Source organism: Chiloscyllium plagiosum, unplaced genomic scaffold (assembly GCF_037043375.1).
Source record: "Chiloscyllium plagiosum isolate Xiang-an unplaced genomic scaffold, Cpla_swu_hap1 HiC_scaffold_3, whole genome shotgun sequence".
NCBI classification, from domain to species: domain Eukaryota; kingdom Metazoa; phylum Chordata; class Chondrichthyes; order Orectolobiformes; family Hemiscylliidae; genus Chiloscyllium; species Chiloscyllium plagiosum.
Genome location: NW_028270141.1, coordinates 154,344,710 through 154,372,599, shown reverse-complemented (window position 1 = coordinate 154,372,599; position 27,890 = coordinate 154,344,710). Strand labels below are relative to the sequence as shown.

General features: G+C 41.9%; 1 protein-coding gene across 1 annotated transcript in view; it reads left to right on the top strand.

Moving 5' to 3' along the window:
- Positions 1-27,890, top strand: part of LOC122540182 (dynein axonemal heavy chain 8-like) — a 1,370,012-nt gene that overhangs the window by 1,167,378 nt on the left and 174,744 nt on the right. Inside the window, exons 73-76 of the mRNA XM_087976825.1 lie at positions 16,376-16,547; positions 18,561-18,716; positions 20,318-20,473; positions 21,870-22,052. Of these exons, the coding sequence (XP_087832951.1) occupies positions 16,376-16,547; positions 18,561-18,716; positions 20,318-20,473; positions 21,870-22,052 (667 nt within the window). The remainder of the gene's footprint in view (positions 1-16,375; positions 16,548-18,560; positions 18,717-20,317; positions 20,474-21,869; positions 22,053-27,890) is intronic.

The following is a 27,890-nucleotide window of genomic DNA, read 5'->3' as shown; positions in this document are numbered from 1 at the left end:
CAATATTAAGGGACACAGGATCCTCTCAGTCTGTAATGCTGAGCGATGAGGAGATATGCACTCCTGAGGGATTATTGCCAGAAAAGTGCTGGTAAAAGGAATTCATGGTGAGACAAAAAGTGCTCAGTTATGTAAAGTGAGGCGAGACAGTCAAGAGAAGAGTGGAGAATTTGTGGTAGGAGTGCTGGACAAACTGTCAGCTCCAGGATTACAATTTGTCCTTGCAAATGATATAGCTGATTCACAGGTAGGCATGCTGGCTACTCTAGTTGAAAAGCCAGTGGAGATGCAGCCAACTGAAGACATGGAGAGTGTTTATCCAGGAATTTTTCCTGATTGTGTAATCACAAGATTACAGAGGCACAAGTTGAAGCAGGAGGGATCAAAAGGCACAGATAAGGAAGCTGACGTAGTATTACCTGAAACATGATCAGATAAATGGAACAGAGAAGGAGCAAATAGGTAAACATGCCAGTATTTTTAGCTTTGCTAAACTGATTGAATTATATCTGGAAGATGATGAGTTAAAACAGCTCTGGAAAAAGCATTTACAGAGGAAGAAAATGAATGCCTTCCTGTGTGTTATTACTTAACAATTGATGTCCTAATGAGGAAATGGAGACAACCACACATTCAAGCAGATGAGAAATGGGCAGTGATTCATAAATTGTTTTGCCATTAGGGTATATAAAGGAGGTGCTGCGGGTGGCGCATGAGCTACCACTTGGAGGTCATTTAGGGGTGAGGAAAACACTGGCTAAAATAGAAAGACATTTTTACTAGACTGGAATACACAAAGATATTGTTGAATTTTGCCAGATATGTCATACATGTCAGTTAATCGGAAAACCATAGGTAGTAATAAAGCCTGCACCTTTAATTCCTATTCCAGCATTTGAGGAACCTTTCACAAGAGTCTTAATTGATTGCATAGATCTCCTATCTCAAACAAATATTGTTAATATTTATTAACAATAATGGATATGTCGACTAGATTTCCAGAGGGAATCCCATTATGCAACATCACCTCTAAAAAGGTTGTTGGAAAATTACTTGTTTTACTAGATATGGATCAAACTTCACATCCAAACTATTTAAGGAGGTCATGGATAACTTGGGAATAAAGCTATTCAAATCTACTGCGTACCATCCGGAATCACAGGGTGTGCTAGAGAGATGACATCAAACACTGAAGGCCATGTTAAGGGTTTATGGTCAGGATTATCCAGAGGATTGGGATAAAGAAGTTCTGTTTGTACTTTTTGTGTTCAGAGATGCACCAAATGAATTGACCAAATTCAGTCCATTTGAATTAATTTTGAGCATGAAGTAAGAGGACCGTTAAAACTGACTAAGGAGAAATGAGTAAGTCAGAATTCAGAGACCATCCACTTGGACTATGTGTCAAATTTTACAGAGTTGACGAGATAGTATTTAAAAGAATCACAGTATACAATGAAACAAGAACCAGATAAGAAATCACAAATTTACAATTTTCCAATTGGGGATAAGGTATTGGTATTACTTCCAGTGACAGGTGAGCTTTTAATAGCAAGGTTTAGTGGACCTTATCAAATTGAGAAGAAATGGGGTGGGGTGAATTGCTTGATGAGGACTCCAGACAGGAAGAAATCTCACAGAGTATGTCATGTGAATATGCTCAAAAGGTATTTTGATAGGGAAGGAAAGCAAGAGGAGAAGGTGTTAATGATTGCAACACAGAAGGACAAAGTTCAGAGGAGTCTGAATTGGATGTTCCTCAAATCAAATTAGACAATATGGAAGCTGTTGCAAATTGGGATAAATTATTGACTTACCTTCCACAAGAAAATCAAAATGACCTGAAAGAGTTATTACTATCACATGAGGAGATATTCAAAATTAAAATGGGAATTATTGTGCATGATGTAGATAGAAAAAATGCTGTTCCAATTAAGCAACATCCTTATAGGCATAACCCTCTAAAGTTGGCACAGGTTCAGAAGGGGATAAAGCACATGCTCCAAGATGGCATAATCAAAGTGAGTAACAGTGACTGGAGCTCACCCATAGTCATGGTGCCAAAGCTAGATGGTACTCAATAGTTATTGTGGACTATCGCAAAGTCAAGTCGTTTACAAAGATTGATGCATATCCCATTCCACGATTGGAGGACTGTGTCGAAAAAGTGGGGCAAACAACTTACCTTTCAAAATTGGACTTGCTCAGAGGCTACTGACAAGTGCCTCTGTCAGAGAGAGCACAGGCAATTTCGGCTTTTGTAACGCCAAATGGGGCTATATCAGTTCAAAGTCATGCCATTTGGTATGAAAAACTCTCCAGCCACATTTCAGAGACTGGCTAATAAGGTCATTGCCAGATTCCTCAACTGTGTGGTGTATATTGATGACCTGGTGATTTTAGTCACTCATGAAAGGAACATTTACAGCATTTATCGGACTTGGTAAATTTGCCAAAGTCCAAGTCACCTTCCTGGGCCATGTTATTAGACATGGACAAATGTCCCCACAGGAAGTGACTTTGAAAGTAATTGGGGAGTTTCCCACACTGTCAACAAAAAAAGCAATACTACAGTTCCTGGGGTTGAGTGGATTTTACCAAATGTTTGTAAAGAACTCTAGCAGTGTGGCTACTCCACTCACCGAATTGTTAAAAAGGGCAAGAGGTTTCAGTGGACAGTGGACTGTCAAAAGGCATTTGACAGTCTAAAGACTGTGTTAACCACTGCTCCAGTATTAGCCATACTGGATTACACGATGCCTTTTAAGGTGGCTATCGATGCCAGTGATGTGGGTGTTGGTGCAGTGCACATGCAGGAGGATGACAAGGGGATAGAAAGACCCATTGGGTAATTTTCCAGGAAGTGTTACATTCATCAACAGAAATATTCAACAGTGAGAAAGAGACTTTAAGCTTGGTGTTGGCATTATAACATTACAATGTTTATATTACCAGCAATGCATCTGAGACAATCATATATACTGGACAGAACCCATTAACATTTGTGGAAAAATGTAAGGACAAAATTGCCAGACTGTTTAGATGGAGCTTGTTGTTGCAGCCATTCAATTTGACAATTGTGCAGGTGGCAGGTTGTGAAAAAGTGATTGCTGATGCGTTATCGAGCCTCGAATGAGATATGGAGATATTCGGTGGCGAGTGTGCCGTGGCCTGAATTTTCACGTGGTTATGCATGTTTATAGTTGGTATGGTGTATATGTGTAGGCAAAAGTGAGGACTGCAGTTTAGATGAGAGTGGTGCTGGAAAAGCACAGCAGGTCAGGCAGCATCTGAGGAGCAGGGAAATCGACATTTTGGGCAAAAGCCCTTCATCAGGAATGGAGGCTGGGAATCTCCAAGGTGGAGAGATAAGTGGGGGGGAGGGGGGAGGTGGGGCTGGGGAGAAGGTAGCAAAGAGTAAAATAGGTGAATAGGGGTGGGGATGTAGGTGATAGGTCAGAGAGGAGGGTGGGGGAAGGTAGCAAAGAGTACAATAGGTGAATGGGGGTGGGGATGTAGGTGATAGGTCAGAGGGGAGGGTGAGGGAAGGTAGCAAAGAGTACAATAGGTGAATAGGGGTGGGGATGGAGGTGATAGGTCAGAGGAGAGGGTGGGAGAAGGTAGTAAAGAGTACAATAGGTGAATAGGGGTGGGGATGGAGGTGATAGGTCAGAGGGGAGGGTGAAGCGGAGAGGTAGGAAGGGAAATTGGCAGGTAGGACAGATCATGAGGACAGTACTGAGCTGGAGTAAGGTGGGGGGAGGGGAAATGAGGAAATTGGTGAAGTCCACATTGATGCCCTGGGGTTGAGGTGTGTTGTGTGGTTGAAGTGTGAAGTTAGGGCAGAGGAGATGACCTGGGGGTTGCAGTGAGAGAGAGACTCACTAAGATTTTTGTGGAGAGAGGAGAACTTCTTCAAGGTAGGTATCCTTGCAAGAGGATTTGCAGTTAATCCTCTTCATTGTGTATAAGTGTGTTTAAACTACTAACTGGGTTTTGAAGGATTAAAAATTAAGCCATCTTTTGGTATTGATTTTGTTTTAAGGGGGGAGGTGTCACAAAGCTAGTCCTTTTTTTCTAAAAGCTGTTCCTTGTCTCAAGGAGACTCTGGCCTTGATTTTTTTTTTCAGAGGGACAATAAACTGGGTTGGACTCCAATCAGTCAGGTTTGGTAGAGCGATGAAAAGGATTTTGAGAGGCCTTTTGTTTCGATGTAAACAGATGAGACTTCAGGCCAAAGTGGTCATAGAGTCATAGAGATGTATAGCAGGAAGCAGACCTTTCGGTCCAAATCGTCCATGTCGACCAGATACACAACCCATTCTAGTCCTACCTGCCAGCACCCAGTCCATACCCCTCCAAACCCTTCCTATTCATATATCCATCAGATGCCTTTTAAATGTTGCAATTGTACTTTCCTCCACCACTTCCTCTGGCAGCTCATTCCATACACGTACCAAATTGCCCCTTAGATCTCTTTTATATCTTTCCCCTCTCACCCTAAGCCTATGCCCTCTAGTTCTGGACTCCCCCACCCCATTGAAGAGATTTTGCCTATTTATCCTATCCATGCCCCTCATGATTTTATAAACCTCTATAAGGTTACCCCTCTGTCTCTGACGTTCCAGAGAAAACATCCCTATCCTATTCAATCTCTCCCTATCGCTCAAATCCTCCAAGCCTGGCAACATCCTTGTAAATCTTTTCTGAACTCTTTCAAGTTTCACAACATCTTTCCGATTGGAACAAGACCAGAATTGCACGCAATATTCCAAAAGTCACCTAACCAACATCCTGTACAGAGCAACATGACCTCCCAACTCCTGTAGTCAATACTCTGACCAATAAACGAAAGCATATCAAACGCCTTCTTCACTATCCTATCTAACTGCGACTCTATTTTCAAGGAGATGTGAATCTGCACTCCAAGGTCTCTTTGTTCAGCAACACTCCTTAGGACCTTACTATTAAGTGTATAAGTCCTGCTAAGATTTGCTTTCCCAAAATGCAACATGTCACATTTAGCTAAATTAAACTCCACCTGCCACTTCTCAGCCCATTAGTCCAGCTGATCGAGATCCTGTTATAATCTGAGGTAACCTTCATCGCTGTCTACTACACCTCCAATTTTGGTGTCATCTGCGAACTTACTAACTATACCTCCTATGTTCGTATCCAAATCAGGGAAAAGAGCTGATGTTTCGAGTCTAACTGACTATTTGTCAAAGCTAAAAAATGGGAGAAATAAGGAGGTATTTATACTTTTTTTTAGCTTTGACAAAAAGTCAGTTAGACTCGAAACATCAGCTCTTTTCTCTCCTTAAATATGCTGCCAGACCCGCTGAGATTTTCCAGCATTTTCTCTTTTGGTAACAGATTCCAATAGCCACAGTAAATTGCTTTTATCCAGTCTTCCACCACCTCACTTGTGACTATCGATGATACAAATACCCCAACAAGGGGCCCAATCATTTCCCTAGCTTCCCACAGAGTTCCAGGTATACAGCTGATCAGGTCCTGGGATTTCTCCACTTTTATGCATTTCAAGACATCCAGCACTTCCTCCTCTGTAATATGGACATTTTTCAAGATATCACCATCTATTTTCCTACATTCTATACCTTCCATGTAATGCTTTAGAAGTGACCTGTATAAAGGGAGGGGAGTGGTCAGCTCTTTAGCTAGCTGAGCTGAGCAGTTTTAGTTCAGTCTTGAACTGGGAAGTTCAACAGGGAGCTGTATGGAAACTGTCTCTCTCTCTCTCTTTTCTGCCTTTCAACTTCAACCTGTAAGCATGTGTTCCATTTATACTGTGTGTGTGTGTGTGTGTTCGGAACAGCATAACTAAGTCTAGCTGGATAGGTTGAGTTCTATCGGGGTTCTTTATTCTGTTCTTTGTGTTCATTGTGTAATTTTGTGAATGCTTTTTGTTTGTCTGCTTTAAAATCTAGTACTCAACCTAGTTAACTTACACCTGATAATTTTCACTGTACACTTACTGAAACAAATTGCAAAGTTAGGTCCAGAGCTGCCTGCTTGAGAATGTTTTGAGTGATCTGGCCTTGTCCATAACAAAGGATACACTGGTTTTTGAGGCAGTGCAGATGAGGTTCACAAAAGGTTGATTCTGGAGATGAGGGGGTTTCCCTACGAAGAAAGGTTGAGCCGCATGCGACTGTACTCGCTAGAATTTAGAAGAATGAGAGGTCATCCTATAGAAACATATACAATTATGACAGGGACAGATAAGACAGAGGCAGACAAGTTTTATCTGCTGGTGAGTGCGACTAGGGACATGGCCTGAAGGTTAGGGGGGAGTAGATTTAGGACAGCGTTGAGGAGAAACTGTTTTTCCCAGAGAGTAATGCATCTATGGAATTCTCTGCCCAAGGAAGCAGTGGCAAGACATAGTTGAATGATCGGGGAATTAGGATTTTTGCATGACAGGGGAAATAGGGTTATGGGGATAATGCAGGAGGAGCTGAGTCGATGGATAGATCAGCCATGATCGTCATGAATGGCGGAGCAGGTGCAATGAGCCAAATGGCCTCCTCCTGCTTCTCTTACCATGAATGTATGGAACTGTGTCCGTATCACTCTGCATCGCAAACCAGCCATCCAGCCAACTCAACAAACTGACCCCAAATCATAGGCAAGTGATGGAGTAGTGCATTAACAATGGAACAAACAGCTCGAAAGATCAGATCAGATTACTTATAATGTGGACACAGGCCCTTCGGCCCCACAAGTTTCCCCCCCCCCCCCGACGAGCAACCCACCCAGACACATTTCTCTACATTTACCCCTTCACCTAACACTACGGGCAATTTAGCATGGCCAATTCACCTAACCTGCACATTTTTGGACTGTGGGCGGAAACCAGAGCATCCGGAGGAGACACGGGGAGAATGTGCAAACTCCACACAGATAGTTGCCTGAGGCGGGAATTGAACCTGGGTCTCTGGTGCTGTGAGGCAGCAGTGCTAACCACTGTGCCACCATGCTGCCCTCGAAGCTCGACGATACACAGAAAATGAAGTATTTTGTTTAATTTTTCATTTTTCTTTTACTGTTTCCTTTAGCTTGTGTGTGTCTCTCAGTTTTCTCTCAGCCTCTCCAACTTGTTTTTTTCTCTCTCCTTTTATTTCAATCTGTCTTTCTCTCTTTCTCTTCCTATATCTAGTTCTCTTGCTTCCTTTCCCTCTCCTGCTTTGGTCTTTGAATCAGAGTTTCAGGAGAGTATTTTTGATCCCCAAGCCAACATCCTCATGCTCAAGAATAAAGAATTGTTTTCAAATAGTTCTGAAGCCCTCAGGGTCGTTTTGAATAACCTCTTATCCGTTTATGGTCACAGATTTTGTTATGAACCTTTCAGGTCACTCCGAGGTTTCAGTCCTCGCTGTGATGTGCCCAGGGAAAGGTCCAAAACCCCACCCCCATCCTGCAATCCCTCCACAACCAATGCTCAGTAACAGCAGTGTGTATTATCTACAAGATGCACAAGAGAAATTAGCCAAATCTCCTTAGACAGCACACTACAAACCCACAACCACTCTGCAATTCTGGAGAAGCCAAGTCCAAAGCACCTGGCTAGAAATATGGAGCAATGTTGTGGAGGGGGCAAGGTTCAACTGGAGTAATGCTCTAACGATAATAGCCACTCCAAGGAGAATCAAAGCCAATAATTCCACAGCTGTCAAAACTGCACCCTTTTCTCTTTACAGTGTATTTCTGATGTCGAGAATCTGGAGTATTTTGTTTTTATTCATATGGATCTTGCCTGCTCCTGCATCCCCTCCTTTTCCTCTGTCCCAACTATTTACCATCGAGGACCATTCTTCTGAGTTCTCATGATGTTCTCCTGACTTCCAAAATTCCACTATTGCTAATGTTTAATGTTCCCAACTGACCTCCAAAGGCATGGAGTCTATCAGATTGGGCAATTTGTCCCAGAGGGCAGATGCCAAAACCTCAGAAGGAATGGCCTATTTGCATGATTCACAAAAGTCCAGTGTCCCAGCTCCTGCGGTTTCGAACTGAAACAAGTTTAAGGGAGTGTTCCAAAGAAGAGACAGAGAGAACTTGGAATGTTAACTCTGTTTTTCTCTCCACAGATACTTCCAGACCCGCTGAGTTTCTCCAGCACTTTGTGGTTACTAGAGATTGAAATGAAACACAGTATTTTGCTTTTGTTGAAGATAGCTACATTTTGTCAAAGCTTTCCCCTCACTGGGACATTTCAGAAGAATACCAAAGTAACATGTATAATGTATGAGAGGAAAACACTGACTCGTTAGCAAGTGGCCTTTGATAGGGAGAGATGTTGTCTCACAGAATGGACCAAGTTGCTAAATGATAATTAACTACCAAACTGTGGTTAAATTTTAAACCCAGCAGGCTGATTCTGATCAAGGGATTTCCCTGAGAAATGAATCAGAGAATAGCTGGCTGAAATAGACACAGGGTGTACATGGTCTTCCTGTCTGCAAAGAACTGGCCCCTGTGTATTAATATGTGTAACTTCCAGTACAAGTAACTTCCAGTACCACACCACCAGCCTGTCTGACCACTCTTGAATTCACACACTCATGGTTATTTAAAAAATGTTGCCCAATCAGAGAATCACATCAAATGTTGGACACTGATTTTAAAGTTTAGGCTGGTTACACATAGTCAGTTTAATTATACATTGTTATACATTATATTATATCATTATATATTATTATAGTTATTGCTGTTTGATACATCCCCCAGTCTTTGGAAGGTATGTGCTCCATTTCTGAAATCCCAATACGACATTATTCATTAATGTGTAAGGCAGAATGTATTTTACCCTTGATAACAGCATCTTCCCAATAGTTAGAGGGAAATTGAGGAACAATATGTGGAGAGATCTCAGATATTTATAAGAATAATAAGGTTGTAATAATCGGTGATTTTCATTTTCCAAACATTGACTCGGACTACTATAGTGTTAAAGATTTGGATGGTGAAGAATTTGACAAACGAGTTCATGAAAATTTTCTTTATCAATATGTAAATGTTCGTACTAAAGACGGAGCAAAACTTGACCTTCTCTTGGGTAATAAGACAGGGAAAGTGACAGAAGTGATAGTAGGGGAGCACTTTGTGTCTAATAATCATAATTACATTTGTTTTAAAATAGTTATGGAAAAGGATAAGCCTTCCATAAAAATTAAAGTTTTTGATGGGGTAAGGCAAAGTTTAATGGTTTGAGACAAGAACTTTCAAAAGTTATATGAGTAGACGGTTCACAGGTAAAGGGATGTCTGAGGAGTGAGAGGCTTTCATAAGTGTAATAACAAGCGTTCAGAATTATTATGTTCCTGTTAGAGTGAAAGGTATGACTGGTAGGATTACAGAACAATGGATGAATAAAGATATTGAGGTTAGAGCCAAGAATTAAAAAAGAATTGTATATGAGGTATAAACAACTGGCTTCAAATCTCTTGATCAATATAGAGTGTTGAGGCATTCTGAAGTGTGAGATCAGGAAGGCAAAGAGAGGATATGAGATAAAAACTGAAAGAACTGTGGACACTGTAAATCAGAAACAAAAACAGAAATTTCTGGAAAAGCTCAGCAAGTCTGGAAGCAACTGTGGAGAGAAATCAGAGCTAATGTTTTGATTCGAGTAACCCTTCTTCAGGTGTTTTGAGTTCACTTTTGTTCGTCATTTATATGAATTATTGAGATGAGAACATATTAAGCATGGTTAGTAAGTTTGTGGATGACATCAGGATTGGTTCAGTGGACAGTAAAGAAGGTTAGGAGAAAGTGAGGACTGCAGATGCTGGAGATCAGAGCTGAAAAATGTGTTGCTGGAAAAGCGCAGCAGGTCAGGCAGCATCCAAGGAACAGGAGAATCGACGTTTCGGGCATAAGCCCTTCTTCAGGAATGAGGAAAGTGTGCCAAGCAGGCTAAGCTAAAAGGTAGGGAGGAGGGACTTGGGGGAGAGGTGTTGGGAATCCGATAGGTAGAAGGAGGTTAAGGTGAGGGTGATAGGCCGGAGAGGGGTTGGGGGCGGAGAGGTCGGGAAGAAGATTTCAGGTCAAGAAGGCGGTGCTGAGTCCTTATCTTGAGATAAGGTCAGGGGAGGGGAAATGAGAAAGCTGGAGAAATCTACATTCATCCCTTGTGGTTGGAGGGTTCCTAGGCGGAAGATGAGGCGCTCTTCCTCCAGGCGTCGTGTTGCCATGGTCTGGCGATGGAGGAGGCCAAGGACCTGCATGTCCTTGGTGGAGTGGGAGTGGGAGTTAAAATGTTCAGCCACGGTGCGGTTGGGTTGGTTGGTGCAGGTGTCCCAGAGGTGTTCTCTGAAACATTCCGCGAGTAGGCGGCCTGTCTCCCCAATGTACAGGAGGCCACATCGGGTGCAGCGGATGCAGTAAATGATGTGTGTGGAGGTGCAGGTGAATTTCGGATGGATACGGAAGGATTCCTTGGGGCCTTGGAGGGAAGTGAGGGGGGAGGTGTGGGTGCAAGTTTTGCATTTCTTGCGGTTGCAGGGGAAGGTGCCGGGAGTGGCGGTTGGTTTGGGTGGGGATGTGGACCTGACGAGGGAGTCGCAGAGGGAGTGGTATTTCCAGAACGCTGATAGGGGTGGGGAGGGAAATATATCCGTGGTGGTGGGGTCTGTTTGGAGGTGGCGGAAATGAGGAAGGATGATTCGATGTATCTGGAGGTTGGTGGGGTGGTAGCTGAGGACCAGTGGGGTTTTGTCCTGGTGGCGATTGGAGGGGTGGAGTTCAAGGACGGAGGAGCGGGAAGTGGAGGAGATGCGGTGGAGAGCATCGTCAACCACGTCTGAGGGGAAATTGCAGTCTTTGAAGAAGGAGGCCATCTGGGTTGTTTGGTATTGGAATTGGTCCTCCTGTGAGCAGATGCGGCGGATGCGAAGGAATTGGGAATATGAAATGGCATTTTTACAGGGGGCAGGGTGGGAGGAGGTGTAATCTCGGTAGCTGCGGGAGTCAGTCGGTTTGTAGTAAATGTCCGTGTTGAGTTGGTCGCCCGAGATAGAAATGGAGAGGTCTAGGAAGGGGAGGGAGGAATCTGAGACTGTCCAGGTAAATTTGAGGTCGGGGTGGAAGGTGTTAGTAAAGTGGATGAACTGTTCAACCTCCTTGTGGGAGCATGAGGTAGCACCGATACAGTCGTCGATGTAGCGGAGGAAAAGGTGGGGAGTGGTGCCAGTGTAGCTGCGGAAGATGGACTGTTCCACATATCCGATTAAGAGGCAGGCATAGCTGGGGCCCATGCGGGTGCCCATGGCTACTCTTTTGGTTTGGAGGAAGTGGGAGGATTGGAAAGAGAAGTTGGAACCCTCCAACCACAAGGGATGAATGCAGATTTTTCCAGCTTCCTCATTTCCCCTCCCCCCACCTTATCTCAGTCCCAACCCTCAGACTCAGCACCGCCTTCTTGACCTGCCGACCTCTCCGCCCCAACCCCCTCTCCGGCCTATCACCCTCACCTTAACCTCCTTCCACCTATCGCATTCCCAACACCCCTCCCCCAAGTCCCTCCTCCCTACCTTTTATCTTAGCCTGCTTGGCACACCCTCCTCATTCCTGAAGAAGGGCTTATGCCCGAAACGTCGATTCTCCTGCTCCTTGGATGCTGCCTGACCTGCTGCGCTTTTCCAGCAACACATTTTTCAGTAAAGAAGGTTATCAAAGATTACAAAAAGGTCTTGATCAATTGGATCAATGAGTTGTGGAGTGGCAGATGAAGTTGAATTTGGATAAATGTGAGGTATTGCATTTTGGTAAAACAGACAAGGGCAGGACCTATATAATTAATGGCAGGTCCCTGGAGAGTGTTGTTAAACAGAGAGAGATAGGGGTTCAGGTACATAATTCTTTGAAGCTTGCAACCCTTACAGGTGGTTAAGAAGGTGTTTAGCATATGTACCTTCATTGCTCTTGAGTGTAGGAGTTGGGGCATTGTGTTAAGGTTTTACAGGAAGCTGGGGAGGTCTCTTATGCTGTAATTTGGAGGTGCCAGTGTTGGACTGGGTGTCCAACAATGAAAATCACACAACACCCAGGGTTTTGCCTGACAGGTTTATTTGGAAGCACTAGCTTTCAGAGGGCTGCTCCTTCATCAGCTGGCAAGGAGCAGTGCTCAGAAACCCAGTGCTTCCAAATAAACCTGTTGGACTATAACCTGGTGTTGTGTGATTTTAACTCTCTTATGAAGTTCTGAGTCCAGTTATGGTCATCCTATTATAGGAAGGATATTATTGGACATGTTGGAGAGGGTTCATCAGAGATTTACCAGGATGTTGCCAGGAATGGATGGTTTGAGTTATAAGAAGGGGCTGGATAGGCTGGGACATTTTTCACTGGAGCGTACGAGCTTGAGAGGTGATCTTATAGAGGTTTATAAAATAATGAGGGGTGTACATAAGATGAATGGCTGGTGTATTTTCCATTGTGTGGGGCAATATTTTTTAAGAAGAGAAGAGAAAGATTTTAAAAAGGCATGGGCATTTTTGTTTACACAGAGAGTGGTTCATGTGTGGAATAAACATTCAGATGAAGTGAGGGATGCAAGAACAGTTACAACGTTTAAAATGGATGGATATGGGTCAAACAGAGGCAGGTGGGATTAGTTTAGTTTGGGATTATGTTTGGGTTGGATTGGTTGAATCAAAGGGTCTGTTTCTGTGCTTTTTGGCCTGATTCTGCGAAACTATAAAAGACAATTGCATACACCACAGTACGTGACATTCTGATATACCTTCAGTCAACCATTTGGTGTAATAGAATTGTATAACATCTCCAATCAGTCGGATAAATGTTTGTAATCTCATTAACTTTAGTAAGCACAGAACCCAGACTATATCTCTGATATTCTGGCCATGTAAACAGCTATTGTTTAAAAAACTTAAGAAATCTGTTTCAAGAAAAAGATTCATACATTGTGAGATTTTTGGTGCAGTGGGAGAAAGCAGGGATACAACATTGAGATAGAGGATCAGTCTAGATCTTATCAAATATTGGAGCAGGCTGAAAGGGCCAAATGGCCTCCTCCTACTTCTATAACAAGAACTAAACTCTCTGTGGTATATGTTATGTATGCTAAAAAATAGAAAACCCTAAAGCATGTCTCATGCAGATGGTGGGCTGCACCTTCCATGACTCAAAGATCCTGGCACCACGTTTAAATGTCATTTCGGCATCCTACCCTTCATTGCAAATCAGGAACACGATAAGAGCTTTCTTGTTTCCTCTAGAGATGGCTTCACCCTGTCAAAATGTTGTACCTCACTTCACTGAGGCCTCATGAGGTAATCTGCTCCAGGCCAGAAAGAAGCTCTTCTTCTTAACTGATGGGTGTACGATGTCTTCCCATTAGACCTCAGCCGAGGTCAAACAGGAGGTCAGAGTTGCAAACAGGAATAAGAGAAGTGGCACCTAATGCAGAAGAAGGTGAATGATCTGCACAGTACACATCTGATCATTACACCAAATCCAGAATTGCCTGTTCTCTCGGGGCTGTACCATAAGTTGCTCCAAAGAAACATCTCATAGACATTCCTCAAATTCCTTTCCTTGAGATCTTTTACCAAACTGATTTTCCCAGTCCTCCTAAGTATGGGAGCACCATGTGATTATTGTAATGAAGTATTTCTGCCTTCATGCCTTTCTATCTCCTGATTTATTTTTTCCCTGCATCCTGACTACTACAAAGAAGCCTGTATACAATTCTCATCAGACTATTTTCTCCTAGGCAGTTCCTCAACTCTACCCACACAGATTCTACGACTATTGACTTTATATCATTTTTTACTATTGATTTAATTTAATTTCTTACAAACAAGGCAATCCCTCTCCCTCTTCCATCTGTGTGTCCTTTCGAGAGGATGTATATCTTTGGATATGTATTCCCCAATCCTGATCCCCTCGCAGCCACATCTCTGAAATCCATGACATCATATATGCCAATTTTAATCTACACTACAAGGTCCATTTACCTAGTTTCATATGCTGTGTGCATTTAAGTACAATATGCTCAGTCCTCCATTGACTGCCCCCTCCTTCTCATAGTTGTCTCCTTACCTGTTGTGCCTGAAGTTAGATTCCTGACCCTTTCCATACCCTCTGTCCTACGCCTTGTTCTGGAAACTTCAATAAACTCTGATGAACCCTCCCCACCTTTAACTCCTTTTCATACAACTGAATCCACACCCCCACTATTCAGTTTAAAGCCCTATCCACAGCCCTAGTTATGTGATTAGGCAGACTTTGATTCTAGCATTATTTAGGTGAAGCCTGTCGTATGGGAACAGCTCCCTTTCTCCCCAGTACTGGTTCCAGTGTCGCTCAAATTCTAGCCCATTTCTCCCACACACCCCCAGTTTTTGAATCATGAGATATTGTACAATATCTCTTTAATATTGTTGACCCTGTGCCAATTAGCCCTGTGCCAATTGGCTCGGGTAGTAATCTGGAGATCATTACTTTTTTGGTTCTGCTTTTTTCATTTAGTCCCTACCTGCTCATATTGCTCCAGCAGAACTTCTTTCCCCTGACTACCTTTATTGTTGGTAGCTACATGGACCATGACTACAGAATCTTTTCCCTTCCGCTCCAAGTTCCTCTGCAGCCTAGATGGGATATCCTGAACCTGGGCACCAGGCAGGCAACACAGCCTTTGGCGACTCTCGATCCTGGTCACAGAGAGCAGTGGTTATTCCCTGGACTATGCTATCCTCAATTACAAATTCATTTCTCTTTTCTCCCCTCTCTTGAATGGTTCCCTGTACCACAGTGCTTTGGTCAGTTTGCTCATCCTCCTCACAGCCTCTGCTCATGTCCCCACAGGGAGCAAGAATCTCAAATCTGTTAGTCAAGCTCAAGGACTGAGGCTCCTTCAGCGCAACCTCCTGGATCCTCCTTCCTATCTCGCTCGTACTCACACCTTCCTGTCTCTGACAACTGACTGACTCCAACTAGTTAATCTAAGGGTTTGACCGCCTGCTGAAGCACAGCATTCAGGTACCTTTCCCCATCCCTCATGTGTCGCAGTGTTTGAAAGTTGGACTGTAGCTCATCAGCTCTGAGCCAGAGTTCCTCAAGCAACCAACACTTGCTGCCAATGTAGTCACAATGAACCTCAATGGGGCTCACCAGCATCCACAGTTATAACACATCGCCTGGCCCTGCAGCTCTCCATTATTTACTTAATTCTTAATGTTTTTTTTAAAAATCCAACTGGTCTATTTGTTTATAACCTGTAAATCTTTCCCTTATTTATCTTCAATCTGAAAGTAACCTGTAATGTACTGTCAAATTAGTAGCTATTATAAACCAATGAACTTATAGTTTATGTGATGCCACTCTTTTGTCATTGACCCCTAACCTGGGCTTCAATTTACCTAATTAAAAAAAACTTACAAGCTATGAGTCAAAAAAGTAAGCAAAAAGCACCTATTCTCCTTTGCACTGAATTCCCATGATGCCTTCATACTCTGTGAACTATGTACTGATTTGGGCTGTGTCTCCCTCTGGATGGGATTTCATCTTCCTAACCATGCACAGCTTACTGGCCTAGGGATGGTGATGGCACTATTTGGGATATTGTTTGTAATTCCGAGAGTGTACCCTTGTGATATTAGTATCGAGGACTTTGCAGGGTCTACAGACTTTTCTCATTTGTTGTTTCCAGTATTTATGTTAATGCCAAGCGGTCCCATCCACTTTCATTCTTTCTTTCGAGTTTGGGTCAATTGATGTAATCGAGTAGTCCAATTCAGAGTCCAGTCAAGAGTCAACCATATTGCTGTGGATCTGCCATCACACATAGGCCAGATCAATTGAGGATGGCAGATTTCCTTGCCTGAAGAACATGAATTAATCAGATGGGTTATTCTGCAGTGGGTTCATGGTTATCATTAGATTCTTAATTCCAGATTAGTTTTTAATTCATTTGCCACGAGAAGATTTAAACTCATACCCCCAGACGTTAGCTGAGTTTCTCGATTAATATTTTCCTGATAATACCAGTGGGCCATCTCCTTCCTTAATTATTGCAGAGCAAACTATGCACAATAATAAAGACAGGCCCAGACCAGTGGAGGTCCTTATGAATTTCTAGATCTCACTGTCCTTTGAAGCCAACATGGTCTAGCTGGAGGTGTTTGTTCCCTTTCCGGTTTTGACTTGGTGTCCATCAGCTTTGACGTCATGTCTTTGTTTTAATAATCTCTACATTTTGTGTGACTAAACAATTGAAAAAACATTCCTGCTATTGTCTTTTCCATTTCCTACTTTATATCAATGTATTATTTTACTTTACACTGACATGCTTTACACTGATTTCTTTGCATCTCTTGTATTCTAGGTTGGTGGGAGATGTGCTGTTGGCTACTGGTTTTCTTTCGTATAGTGGTCCCTTCAATCAAACATTCAGAGATATATTACTGAAAGTAATCTGGGAAGCAGAGCTCCAGAAGAAGAGGATTCCATATACAGATAGTCTAAACATTATAGCCTTCTTGGTGGACCAGGCTATGGTGAGATTGGCTCAGAGTTACGTGATATTAAGTGTTTATTACACTCAGTCTTAAGTGACAGATCACAACCTTTGCACACCTCAACAACATACCCTCTCAATTGATAATTTTCTGCCTTGGCTTGGTGTTTATTTATAGCTGTTATTGCACTGTCATCACATGCTTCATTTGCAATTGTCTGAAGGAATGTTTTTTTCAACGATGAGGCAATCTGTCTATCAACTAAAGTGTTTGATTATTTGTACAGCCATACAGAAGTATGTAATTATTAGAAGTGGGATATAAAATGTAACAAATACCTTTGTTTCCAATGATTTTAGCTGTATCTGAAATTATTAATGTCTTCTTGGAATCACTTGAACTTACTTCATCACATAGAGGCAGTGAATTCTAAATCCTAATTGTTCATAACATTCAAAAGCATTTCCTCATTTCACCATTGTTTCCTTTGTCAGTTACCTTAGAAATGTCCTCTTTTGTAGTGACTTTTTTTCTTTCGTTTATTGACAGTTAGCTGGGTAGTTAAAGTTCCTCAATATTACCACCTGATAATGTTGGCACCTTTCTGAATTTTTCCTGCAGGTTTGTTCCCTCACATCTTCCCACAAGTTAATATTCTACAGACTTCCGAGGAAAATAATTACACCCCTTTTGTTCTTTAGGTCAAACTAGATTGACCTGTCCTCAACTCTCTGAGCCATGTTCTTTTTCCAGCACTGCAATTTACTACTTAAGCAATACTACTTTTCCTCATTTCCTTCCTTTCTATCATTCTAAACAGGAATGTTCAACACCTTGTATTACCCTTGGCAAAGTCTCTGTTATCACCACAATATCATATTTCTGCATGACAATATGTGCCTGTGACTCCCCAATCTTATTTACTGTACTTCATGCATTTCCATAATGCACAGAAATCCTGATTTGATTTCATTACTTTCTCCCTTAACCTGACTTCACTGACTGATTTTCTGCGCTCTACTTATGTTATTTGTCTAAGTATTTTGCACATCATTCTATTACTCTCTCGTATTCTCTCCTGGTTCCCATATCCCATTTGGGTTCCTTTTTATATTAATTGCTTGTCTCTTACATTCTCTGTTTGCTTTTCTTATTTGTATTTTCAATAATACTGTGGGACTTCAAAACTCAATATAGGTGTTTGCCCACCTCACGTCTGTTAAAATTACATTTTTTTTTTCATTTTAATCACTATCTCTTTTATTGGCAAGTAAACTCTGAATTTGTTTGTGCTCCCGTACCTTAATGACAAAGGACCGCGTATGTGCCCAAACAGCATCCATTCAAATGGCAGCCCATTATTCAGATCCTGTTTTGCCAGCAAATCGCTCATTTCAATCGATCTGAGCCAGATGCATTTTCACTCAGTAATTTTAGCTTTCTCTCAAGTTAGTTGTTCCTACCTTGAATTGTTACTTTACAATAACCAAGTCAAACTATATAACTCATGATTACAGTCTCCTAAATATGTTTTGCAGACACCCAATTGATTTGGCCCATCTCCTCAATACATATTAAACCATAGGGGAAAATGATCATATTCAATGGGCTGCCTAAGAAGAAGAATGCTGACAAGACAGTTTTTTTCCTTTGTCCATTAAATGTCAACTATGCCATGAGAACTTGAAGTCACTTTAGGCCACAATATGAGGTGTGGAAATTATATCTGTCACTCGAAGGGCATTTCACAACATTTACAACAATTTTATAAATGTTTACAACAATTCAGTAGCTTTCTTGTCATTTTTTTTGCAGATACCAGGTTAATGGATTTCAGTTTAGCACCTTATATATGGAAGATTCTCTAGACTGCTGCTTCAGTACTGTAATCACTGGGCTGTTTGCTACCATTAACTACATTGCAGTGTCGAATACAATCTCTTCCAAATTAATTTTGGCATGGTCCTCAGTAATCATTGAATAATCAGTATTGGTGGCTAGAATTATTTCAAAGAATGTTCTTTTTAATTCTATGCAATTCTAACCTCTCAGATTGGTGAGTGGAACCTACAAGGATTACCAAGTGATGACCTGTCAGTTCAGAATGGCATCATTGTTACCAAAGCAACCAGGTATCCACTTCTCATTGACCCTCAAACACAGGGTAAAACCTGGATCAAAAAGAAGGAGAAACATAATGAACTGCAGGTAGGAAAGGACAGATTTTTTTCAACATATATTCAGTATCTGAGCAGTATACTGATCATGAACATAAAATAATTGACTACCACAAATCAATGCCACATTATTTTCTTTCTCCATTTTTCTCTCCTTCTTTGCTGAAGATTTTGATTCCATAGTTGCAGGTAGGTAGGATAGTGAAGAAGGCGTTTGATATGCTTTCCTTTATTGGTCAGAGTATTGAGTATAGGAGTCGGGAGGTCATGTTGCGGCTGTACAGGACATTGATTAGGCCACTGTTGGAATATTGTGTGCAATTCTGGTCTCCTTCCTATCGGAAAGATGCTGTGAAACTTGAAAGGGTTCAGAAAAGGTTTACAAGGATGTTGCCAGGGTTGGAGGATTTGAGCTATAGGGAGAGGCTGAACAGGCTAAGGCCGTTTTCCCTGGAGCGTCGGAGGCTGAGGGATGACCTTATAGAGGTTTACAAAATTATGAGGGGCATGGATAGGAATAATAGACAAAGGACTTTTCCTGGGGTCGGGGAGTCCAGAACTAGAGGGCATAGGTTTAGGGTGAGAGGGGAAAGATATAAAAGACACCTAAGGGGCAACTTTTTCACGCAGAAGGTGGTGTGTGTATGGAATGAGCTGCCAGAGGATGTGGTGGAGGCTGATACAATTGCAACATTTAAGAGGCATTTGGTTGGGTATATGAATAGGAAGGGTTTGGAGGGGTATGGGCCGAGTGCTGGCAAGTGGGACTAGATTGGGTTGAGATATCTGGTCGGCATGGAAGGATTGGATTGAAGGGTCTTTTCCATGCTGTACATCTCTATGAATCTATGAATTATTCAAGTGGTCACTATTCACAAATAAATCACAACATTGAATGTCAGCAAGTCAATAGACTGGGGAGCTCAATTCTCTCCCCACTCAGTATCTACACATGAACAGTTTCATAGGAATTTTCTGGATGATAGTAAAGAATGGGGCTTTCTCTTCATGATCTGGAGAATGGAGTCTAATTTTAATACCTCTTTATCCTTTGAGTATGTGGTTCAACTAACTGAGCACAAACCTTGGATTAAACCTTGGCTTTGTTGATATGACTTAGCTATGTGAGTGCCAGCTCACCTAGTTACCATAATGCATTAATAATTATGGAAATCTAGGGAAATGTATTTCCAAACTCTAAAGCTGCATATTGATGAAAATTCAGAAACTTAATGGATTAAGTCATATACTGAAATGTTAGATGTTAATTTCTGAAAGTAAAGTTAAATTATTATTCTGGCTAGTAACTTGATAATCTTTATTAATATTTTAAAATATCTCTGATATATTTTTTAAGACCCTGGTAGTAATTTTTAACTGTTTGTGCATTTTTCTCATCTGAGAAATGAGCAGCTATCAATAGACTGTCTCACTGATGCCACACCTACTCAAGGTAATTTTCAGATATGTCTAAAAAGATATGGCTAGCTGCCTTAAAAGACATAAGCATGCTTAAATATGTTACTAGCTGCATGACAGATTGTAGAGATGTAACAACATTGCAGTCAGTGCATTTAAAGCACGGGGGGAGTGGAGTTTGAGCTACAAACACAAATTACTTTTGTTATAAAGGTAACATCGCTCAATCACAAGTATTTCCGGAATCACCTGGAGGATGCTCTTTCACTTGGACGTCCTCTGCTATTGGAAGATGTGCAGGAAGAATTAGATCCTGCATTGGACAATGTGCTGGAGAAAAATTTCATCAAATCTGGGACCACATTCAAGGTGAGCTGATTTAATAAAGGTCTGTCATTACCATCTGCATTATTGCAGGCATTCACATCCAACTTCTTACAGTTTGATTTTCTCATTACGCAATACAAATCAATTCATTGGACTTTCCCTCAATAATAAGGTCAGAAGTGAGGATGTTCACTGATGACTGCAATGTTCAGCACCACTCATGATTCTTCAGATACTGAAGTAGGCCATGTCCAAATGCAACAAGATCCGGACAATATCCAGCTTCAGGCTAACAAGTGGCACATATCATTCATAAAAATAGAAAATAGGAACAAAAGTAGGCCATTCGGCCCTTCAAGCCTGCTCCACCATTCATTATGATCATAGCTGATCATATAATTCATTAGTCTGTTCCTGCTTTTCCTCCCTTGTCCTTTGATTTCTGTAGCCTCAGGTGCTGTATCCATCTCCTTCTTGAAATTATACAATGATTAGACCTTAACTGCTTTCTGTGGTAATGAATCCACATGCTCAGCACTTTCTGAGTGAAGATACTTTTCTCCATCTCAGTCCTAATTGGTTTACCTTGTATCCTTAGACTGTGAGTCTTAGTTCTGACTCCCCAACATCAGGAACATCCTATCTTGTGCGGTTAGAATTTTATAGATTGGAAACCTTATCAAAAGCCTACTTGAAATCCAAGGATAGGACAGCCACCAGTTTCCAATTATTCCCAGAGATCTGTTTTAACACCAGGGTTTGTTTGAGAGCTAACAAACAGAAAACTGTTCCATTAGTTGCTGCTTTATCTTTGCATGACTTCCCAGTTTTATGAATTGTTAAACAGAAAATAACAGGCTGACCCTCCACATTATAATTAACTTCCTAATTAATCTCTGCAATCTCAGCCCCAGTAAAATTCAGAGCATTTCCTTCTTCAAGTTATGAATGCAATAAGCCACATGTTCAAAAGGGAACTGATGTTTTAGACAAAAAATCCCTACAGTGTGGAAACAGGCCCTTCAGCCCAATAAGTCCACACTGACCCTCCAAAGAGTAACCCACCCAGACCCATTCCCCTACATTTACCCCAGACTAATACACCTAACCTACTTATGAGGCAATTTAGCATGGCCAATTCAACTAACCTGCACATCTTTGGATTGTGGGAGAAAACCGGAGAACCCGAAGGAAACCCACGCAGACATGGGGTGAATGTGCAAACTCCACACAGACAGTTGCCCGAGGCAGGGATCAAACCCGGTCCCTTGTGCTGTGAGGCAGCAGTGCTAACCACTGAGCCACCGTGCTGCCCCATATTATTCCATTTCATGGTCCAGGGCGGATAACAAAGGACCTTACACCATGAGAAGAGAGGGAATAAAATACATAATGTCAGTATTACTATCTATAAAATGTTTTTCTTTTGATTTTATAGGTGAAAGTGGGTGATAAAGAAACTGATGTCATGGCTGGTTTCATGTTCTACATTACTACAAAACTTCCAAACCCAGCCTACACTCCAGAAATTAGTGCCAAGACATCCATCATTGACTTCACCGTAACCATTAAAGGTCTTGAGAACCAGTTGCTTGGACGTGTGATCCTTACTGAGAAACAGGTAAAGTCAGGGCATTTCTCAGTCCCACATGCAAAGGGTCCAAAGGAGACTGATTGATTCGGGGATTGCGGAGTATCATGTAATCACAGAATCTCAGAATCACAGAACTGTGACAGTATAGAAGGAGGCTATTCAGCTAATTGTGTCAATACCTGCAGTCCAAATTAATATTTCAACCTAGTGTCATTCCCCAGCCTTTTTCCTGCAACCTTGCACAATGTTTCTATTCAAATAATCATTTAATGGCCTCTTGACTCCTCAATTGAACCTGCCTCCACCACATTTCCAGATGTACTTCTGATGTACTGTTGAGTACTTCTGCACTTCTGAGGCTCTATAAGGCTCTGGTCAGACCACAGTTGGAGAATTGTGCGCAGTTTTGGGCCCCGTATCTGAGGAAGGATATACTGGCCCAGGAGCATGTTCAGAGGAGATTCACAAGAATGGTCTCAGGAATGAAAAGCTTAACAGATGATTTGGAGATGCCAGGGTGGGCAAAGTTAAAAATCTCACAACACCAGGTTTATTTGGAAGCACTAGCTTTCAGAGTGTTGCTTCTTCCTTCCACAACCCTCTGATGAAGGAGCAGCGCTCTGAAAGCTAGTGCTTCCAAATAAACCTGTTGGACTATAACCTGCTGTTGTGTGATTTTTAACTTAACAGATGAAGAATGTTTGAGGACTCTGGGTGTCTACTCATTGGAGTTTAGAAGGATGAGGGGGATCTCATTGAAATGTACAGAATACTGAATGGCCTGGACACAGTAGATGTTGGGAATATGTTTCCATTGGTAGGAGAGACTAGGGCCCAAGGGCATAGACTTAGAGTAAAGGGAAGACCCTTTAGAATGGAGATAGGGAGAAATTTCTTCAGCCAGAAATTGGTGAATCTATGGAATTCATTACCACAGAAGGCTGTGGAGGCCAGGGCATTGGGTATATTTAAGACGGAGATAGATGGGTTCTTGAATATCAAGGGGGTAAAGGGTTATGGGAAGAAAACGGGAAAATGGGGTTGAGAAACTTATCAGCCATCACTAAATGGCAGAGCAGACTCGATGGGCTAATTTCTGCCCCTATGTCTTATGGTCTTATTTGTTTCTTTTGAGAATTGCTTCAAATCTCTGCCCTCTTGTTCTTGATTATTTTACGAGTGGGAGTAGTTACTCCGTATTCATTTCATGCAGACAACTCTTGATTTTGAACATTTTTGTCAATTCTCCTCCTGGCCTTATCCTTTCCAAGAAAAACAATTTCAACATTTCCAATCTATCTTTATACTTGAATTTTCTCAGTTTTCTAAGGTTTTCTGAATGGTTCCCTGGGAATCCTCTCTAATATGGTCACATGCTTCTTGAAGTGTGGCACCCAGAACTGTATCCATAATTACAGTCTCTTACACAAGACTCAGCATTGCCACCTTGCTGTTGTGGTCAATTACCATCTTAATAAAGCTGAAGATACTGTAATGCTTTAAGAAAAGCTCTCTGCAGCTACCTTTGCATTTCTAAGCCATGTTGCTATTAAAAAGGAGGAGGAGTTGTGCATCTTAAAAATTATTATGGTAGATATGTCCCCAGTTCCAGATGTGATCTATCACAGAATGTTGAGGGAGGCAAGAGAACAAATTGCTGGAGCATTGACAGACATCTTTGTATCTTCTTGGGCCAAAGTTGAGTTCCCAGAGGACTGCAGAATAGCTAATGTTGTCCCATCGTTTAACTGTAACAGGGAATAAACCTGGAAATTACAGGCCATGTGAGCCTCACATTAGTGGTAGGGAAATTATTGGAAAAGATTCTCAGGAACAAGACCTATAAGCACTTAGAAGCAAATGAACTGATTAGCGATAACCAGCATGGTATTGTACATGGGAGGTCATGTCTCACTAACTTGATCTGTTTCTTTGAGGAGGTGATGAAGCTGATTGATGAGGAAAAGTGGTTGATGTTCTCTACATAGATTTTAGTAAAACCTTGAAAGGTCCCTCATGACAGACTGGTACAGAAGGTGAAGCCACATGGTATCAGGGTGAGCTGGTAAGATGGGTGCAGAACTGGCCTAGTCATAGAAGACAGAGGGTAATGGAGGAAGGATACCTTTCAGAATGAAGAGTTGTCATTAATGCTGGTCCACAGGGATCAGTGCTGGGCCCTCTGCTGTTTGTGATCTACATAAATGCAGGAAAATTTAGCTGGTCTAATCAGTAAGTTTTCAGATGATACAAAGATTGGTGGAGTTGCAGACAGTAAGGCGGATTGTCAGAGGATACAGCAGGATATAGATCAGTTACAAGCATGAGCAGAAAAAATGGCAGATGGAGTTTAATGTGGAAAAATGTGAAGTGATGTGTTTTGAAAGATCAAGTACAGGTGGAAATTATACATTGAATGCGAGAACCTTAGGAATATTGATATGCAGAGAGATCTGGATGTGGAAGTCCACAGATCACTGAAGGTGGCAACACAGGTAGATAACGTAGTAAAAAAGGCTATGGCATGCTTGCCTTCATTGGAATTGGCATTGAGAATAAGGATAGGCAGGTTCTACTGCAGCTTTAAAGAACTTCAGTTAGGCCACACTTGGAATATTGCATACAATTCTGGTCACCACACTACCAGAAGGATGTGGATGCTTTGAAGTCGGTACAGAAAAGGTTTACAGGCTGTTGCCTGGTATTGAGGATTTTAGCTGTGAAGTAAGATAGACTGGGTTTGTTTTCACTGGAAAGCAGGAGGTTGAGGGGCAACCTGACAGAAGTTTATAAGATTGTGAATGGCATGGACAGAGTGGGAAGTATGAGGCTTTTTCCCAGGGTGGAGGGGTCAATGGCTAGGGGACACAGGTTTAAGGTGCATGGGAGGAAGTTTAAAAGAAATGAGTAAGGCAAGTTTTTCACACAAAGGGTGGTCAGTGCCTGTAACACGCTGCCAGGGGAAGTGGTGGAACCAGACACAATAGCAGCATTCAAGAAACACCTGGATGAATACATAAATAGGAAGGGACTAGAGGGATACGAATCCGTAAGTGAAGCCAGTTTTAGTATGGAAGGGCAAAATGTGGCAGCACAGGCTTGGAGAGCCGAAGGGCCTGTTCCTGTGCTGTATTGTTCTTTGTTTTGTTTTCTTTAATCAATAATAATTTATCCACCTATATATTTTGGTCTTTCTGCACACCATTTTCAACAATACTCCTTTTGCACTGACTTGCCATGTTCTTTCACTGAAATATATTTCATCACACTTCTTCATATTCAACTTCATCTGTCCACTGCTCCACTTTATCAACAACCTTTCGAACTTTTTTAATGCCTCCCCCCCCTTAGTTTACTGTACTTCCAAATTTTTGTATCATCTACAAGTTTTGAAATGTTTTCCTATATACCAAAGTCTGTATCATGAATATTGATCAGGAAATGCTCAGGTTTCAGTACTGACTCCCAGTGAATTCCAATACAAATCCTTCTGTAGCCCAAAAATATCTATTAATCATTACTATTATCATATAGCCAATTTTGTATTCATGTTCCTCCTGTCCCTATTACTCTAATTTAAGTGGTGCAGAACTATAAATATCAGGAACACATTATCATAGAGTCATAGAGATGCACAGTATGGAAACTGATCCTTCGGTCCAACTCATCCATGCTGACCAGATATCCCAAATCAATCTAGTCCCATTTGCCAACATTTGTTCCACATCCCCCTAAACCTTTCCTATTCATATACTTGTCCAGATGTCTTTTAAATTGCTCCAGCCTCCACCACTTCCTCTGGCAGCTCTAGCAGTGGTCCCTTTTAAATCTTTCCACTCTCACATTAAAGCTATTACTTCTAGTTTTGAACTCCCCTAGCCTGGAAAAAAAACCTTGTCTATTCACCCTATCCCTGTCTCTAATGAATTTAAACTCCTGTTTCAGGTCACCTGTCAGCCTCTGATGTTCGAGGGAAAATAGCCCCAGCCTAGTTAGCCTCTCCCTGTAGCTCAATCCTCCAACCTGAGCAACGTCTTTGTAAAGGTAGGCAGCATGGTGGCACAGTGGTTAGCATTGCTGCCTCACAGCGCCAGAGACCCGGCTTCAATTCCAGCCTCAGGCGACTCTCTGTGTGGAGTTTGCATATTCTCCCCGTGTCTGTGTGGGTTTCCTCCCACAATCCAAAAATGTGTTGGTTAGGCTTCAGCGGGTTGGTGTGGACTTGTTGGGCTGAAGGGCCTGTTTCCACACTGTAAGTAATCTAAATCTTTTCTGATCCCTTTCAAGTTTAACACCATCTTTTTATAGCAAGGAAACTAGAATTGAATGCAGTATTCAAAACATGGCCTAACAATGTCCTATAAAGCCACGACATGACATCCCAATTCCTTTACTCAATGCATTGACCAATAAAAGTAAGTGTACCAAATGCCTGACTCCACTATCATGGAACCTTGAACTTTCACCCATGGTCTGTTTGTTCAGCAACACTCCTCAGGAGAAAATGGGGACTGCAGATACTGGAGATCAGAGTCAAGAGTGTGGTTCTGGAAAAGCACATCCAGTCAGGCAGCATCGTAGGAGCAGGAGAATTGACATTTTGGGCATAAGCCCTGATTCCTGATGAAGGGCTTATGCCCGAAATGTCAATTCTCCTGCTCCTAGGATGTTGCCTGTCTGGCTGTGCTTTTCAAACACCACACTCTCAACACTCCTCAGGACCCTAGCATTAAGTGTGTAAGTCCTGTCTTGATGTGCCTTACCAAAATCAGCACCTCACATTTATCTAAATTAAACTCCACCTGCCACTCCTCAGCCAATTGGCCCATCTAATCACGGTCCCATTGCACTCTGAGATAATCTTCTTCACTGCCCACTACGCCTCCAAATTTGGTGTTATCTGCTGCAATAAACTTAAGTTCATGAGACATGATTTCCCATGCACAAAGCCATGTTGACCATCTCTAATCAGTCCTTTCCTTTCCAAATATGTGCAAATCCTGTCCCTCAGGATTCCCTCCAACAACTTTCCCACCACCGACTTCAGGCTCACTGGTCTGTAGTTCCCTGCCTTGTCCTTACCACCCTTCTTCAATAGTGGCACCACGTTAGCCAACCTCCAGTCTTCTGGCACCTTCCCTGTGACGATCGATGATACAAATATCTCAGAAAGGGGTCCAGCAATCACTTCCCGAGCTTCCCATGGAGTTCTAGGGTACACCTGATCATGTCCTGAGGATTTATCCACATTTCAAGACATCTAGCACCATCTCCTCTGTAATATGGATATTTTTCAAGATGTCACCATCTATTTCCCTACATTCTATATCTGTCATGTCCTTCTCCACAGTAAAACACTGATGTAAAATACTCATTTAGTATCTCCCCCATCTCCAGTGGCTCCACACAAAGGCTGCCTTGCTGATCTTTGAGGGCCCCTATTCTCTCCCTAGTTACCCTTTTTGTCCTTAATGTATTTGTAAGCCATTTGAATTCTCCTTAATTCTATTTGCCAAAGCTATCTCATGTCCCCCTTTTGCCCTCCTGATTTCCCTCTTAAGTATACTCCTACTGCCTTTATATCTTCTAAGGATTCACTCGATCTCTCCTGTTTATACCTGACATATGCTTCCTTCTTTTTCTTAACCAAACCTTCAATTTCTTAAGTCATCCAACATTTCCTACACCTATCAGCCTTTCTGTTCACCCTAAAAGGAATATACTTTCTCTGGACCATCTCATTTCTGAAGGATTCCCATTTTCCAGTTGTCCCTTGACCTGAGAACATCTGGCCCCAATCAGCTTTTGAAAGTTCTTGCCTAATATTGTCAAAATTAGCCTTACTCCAATTTAGAAGTTCAACTT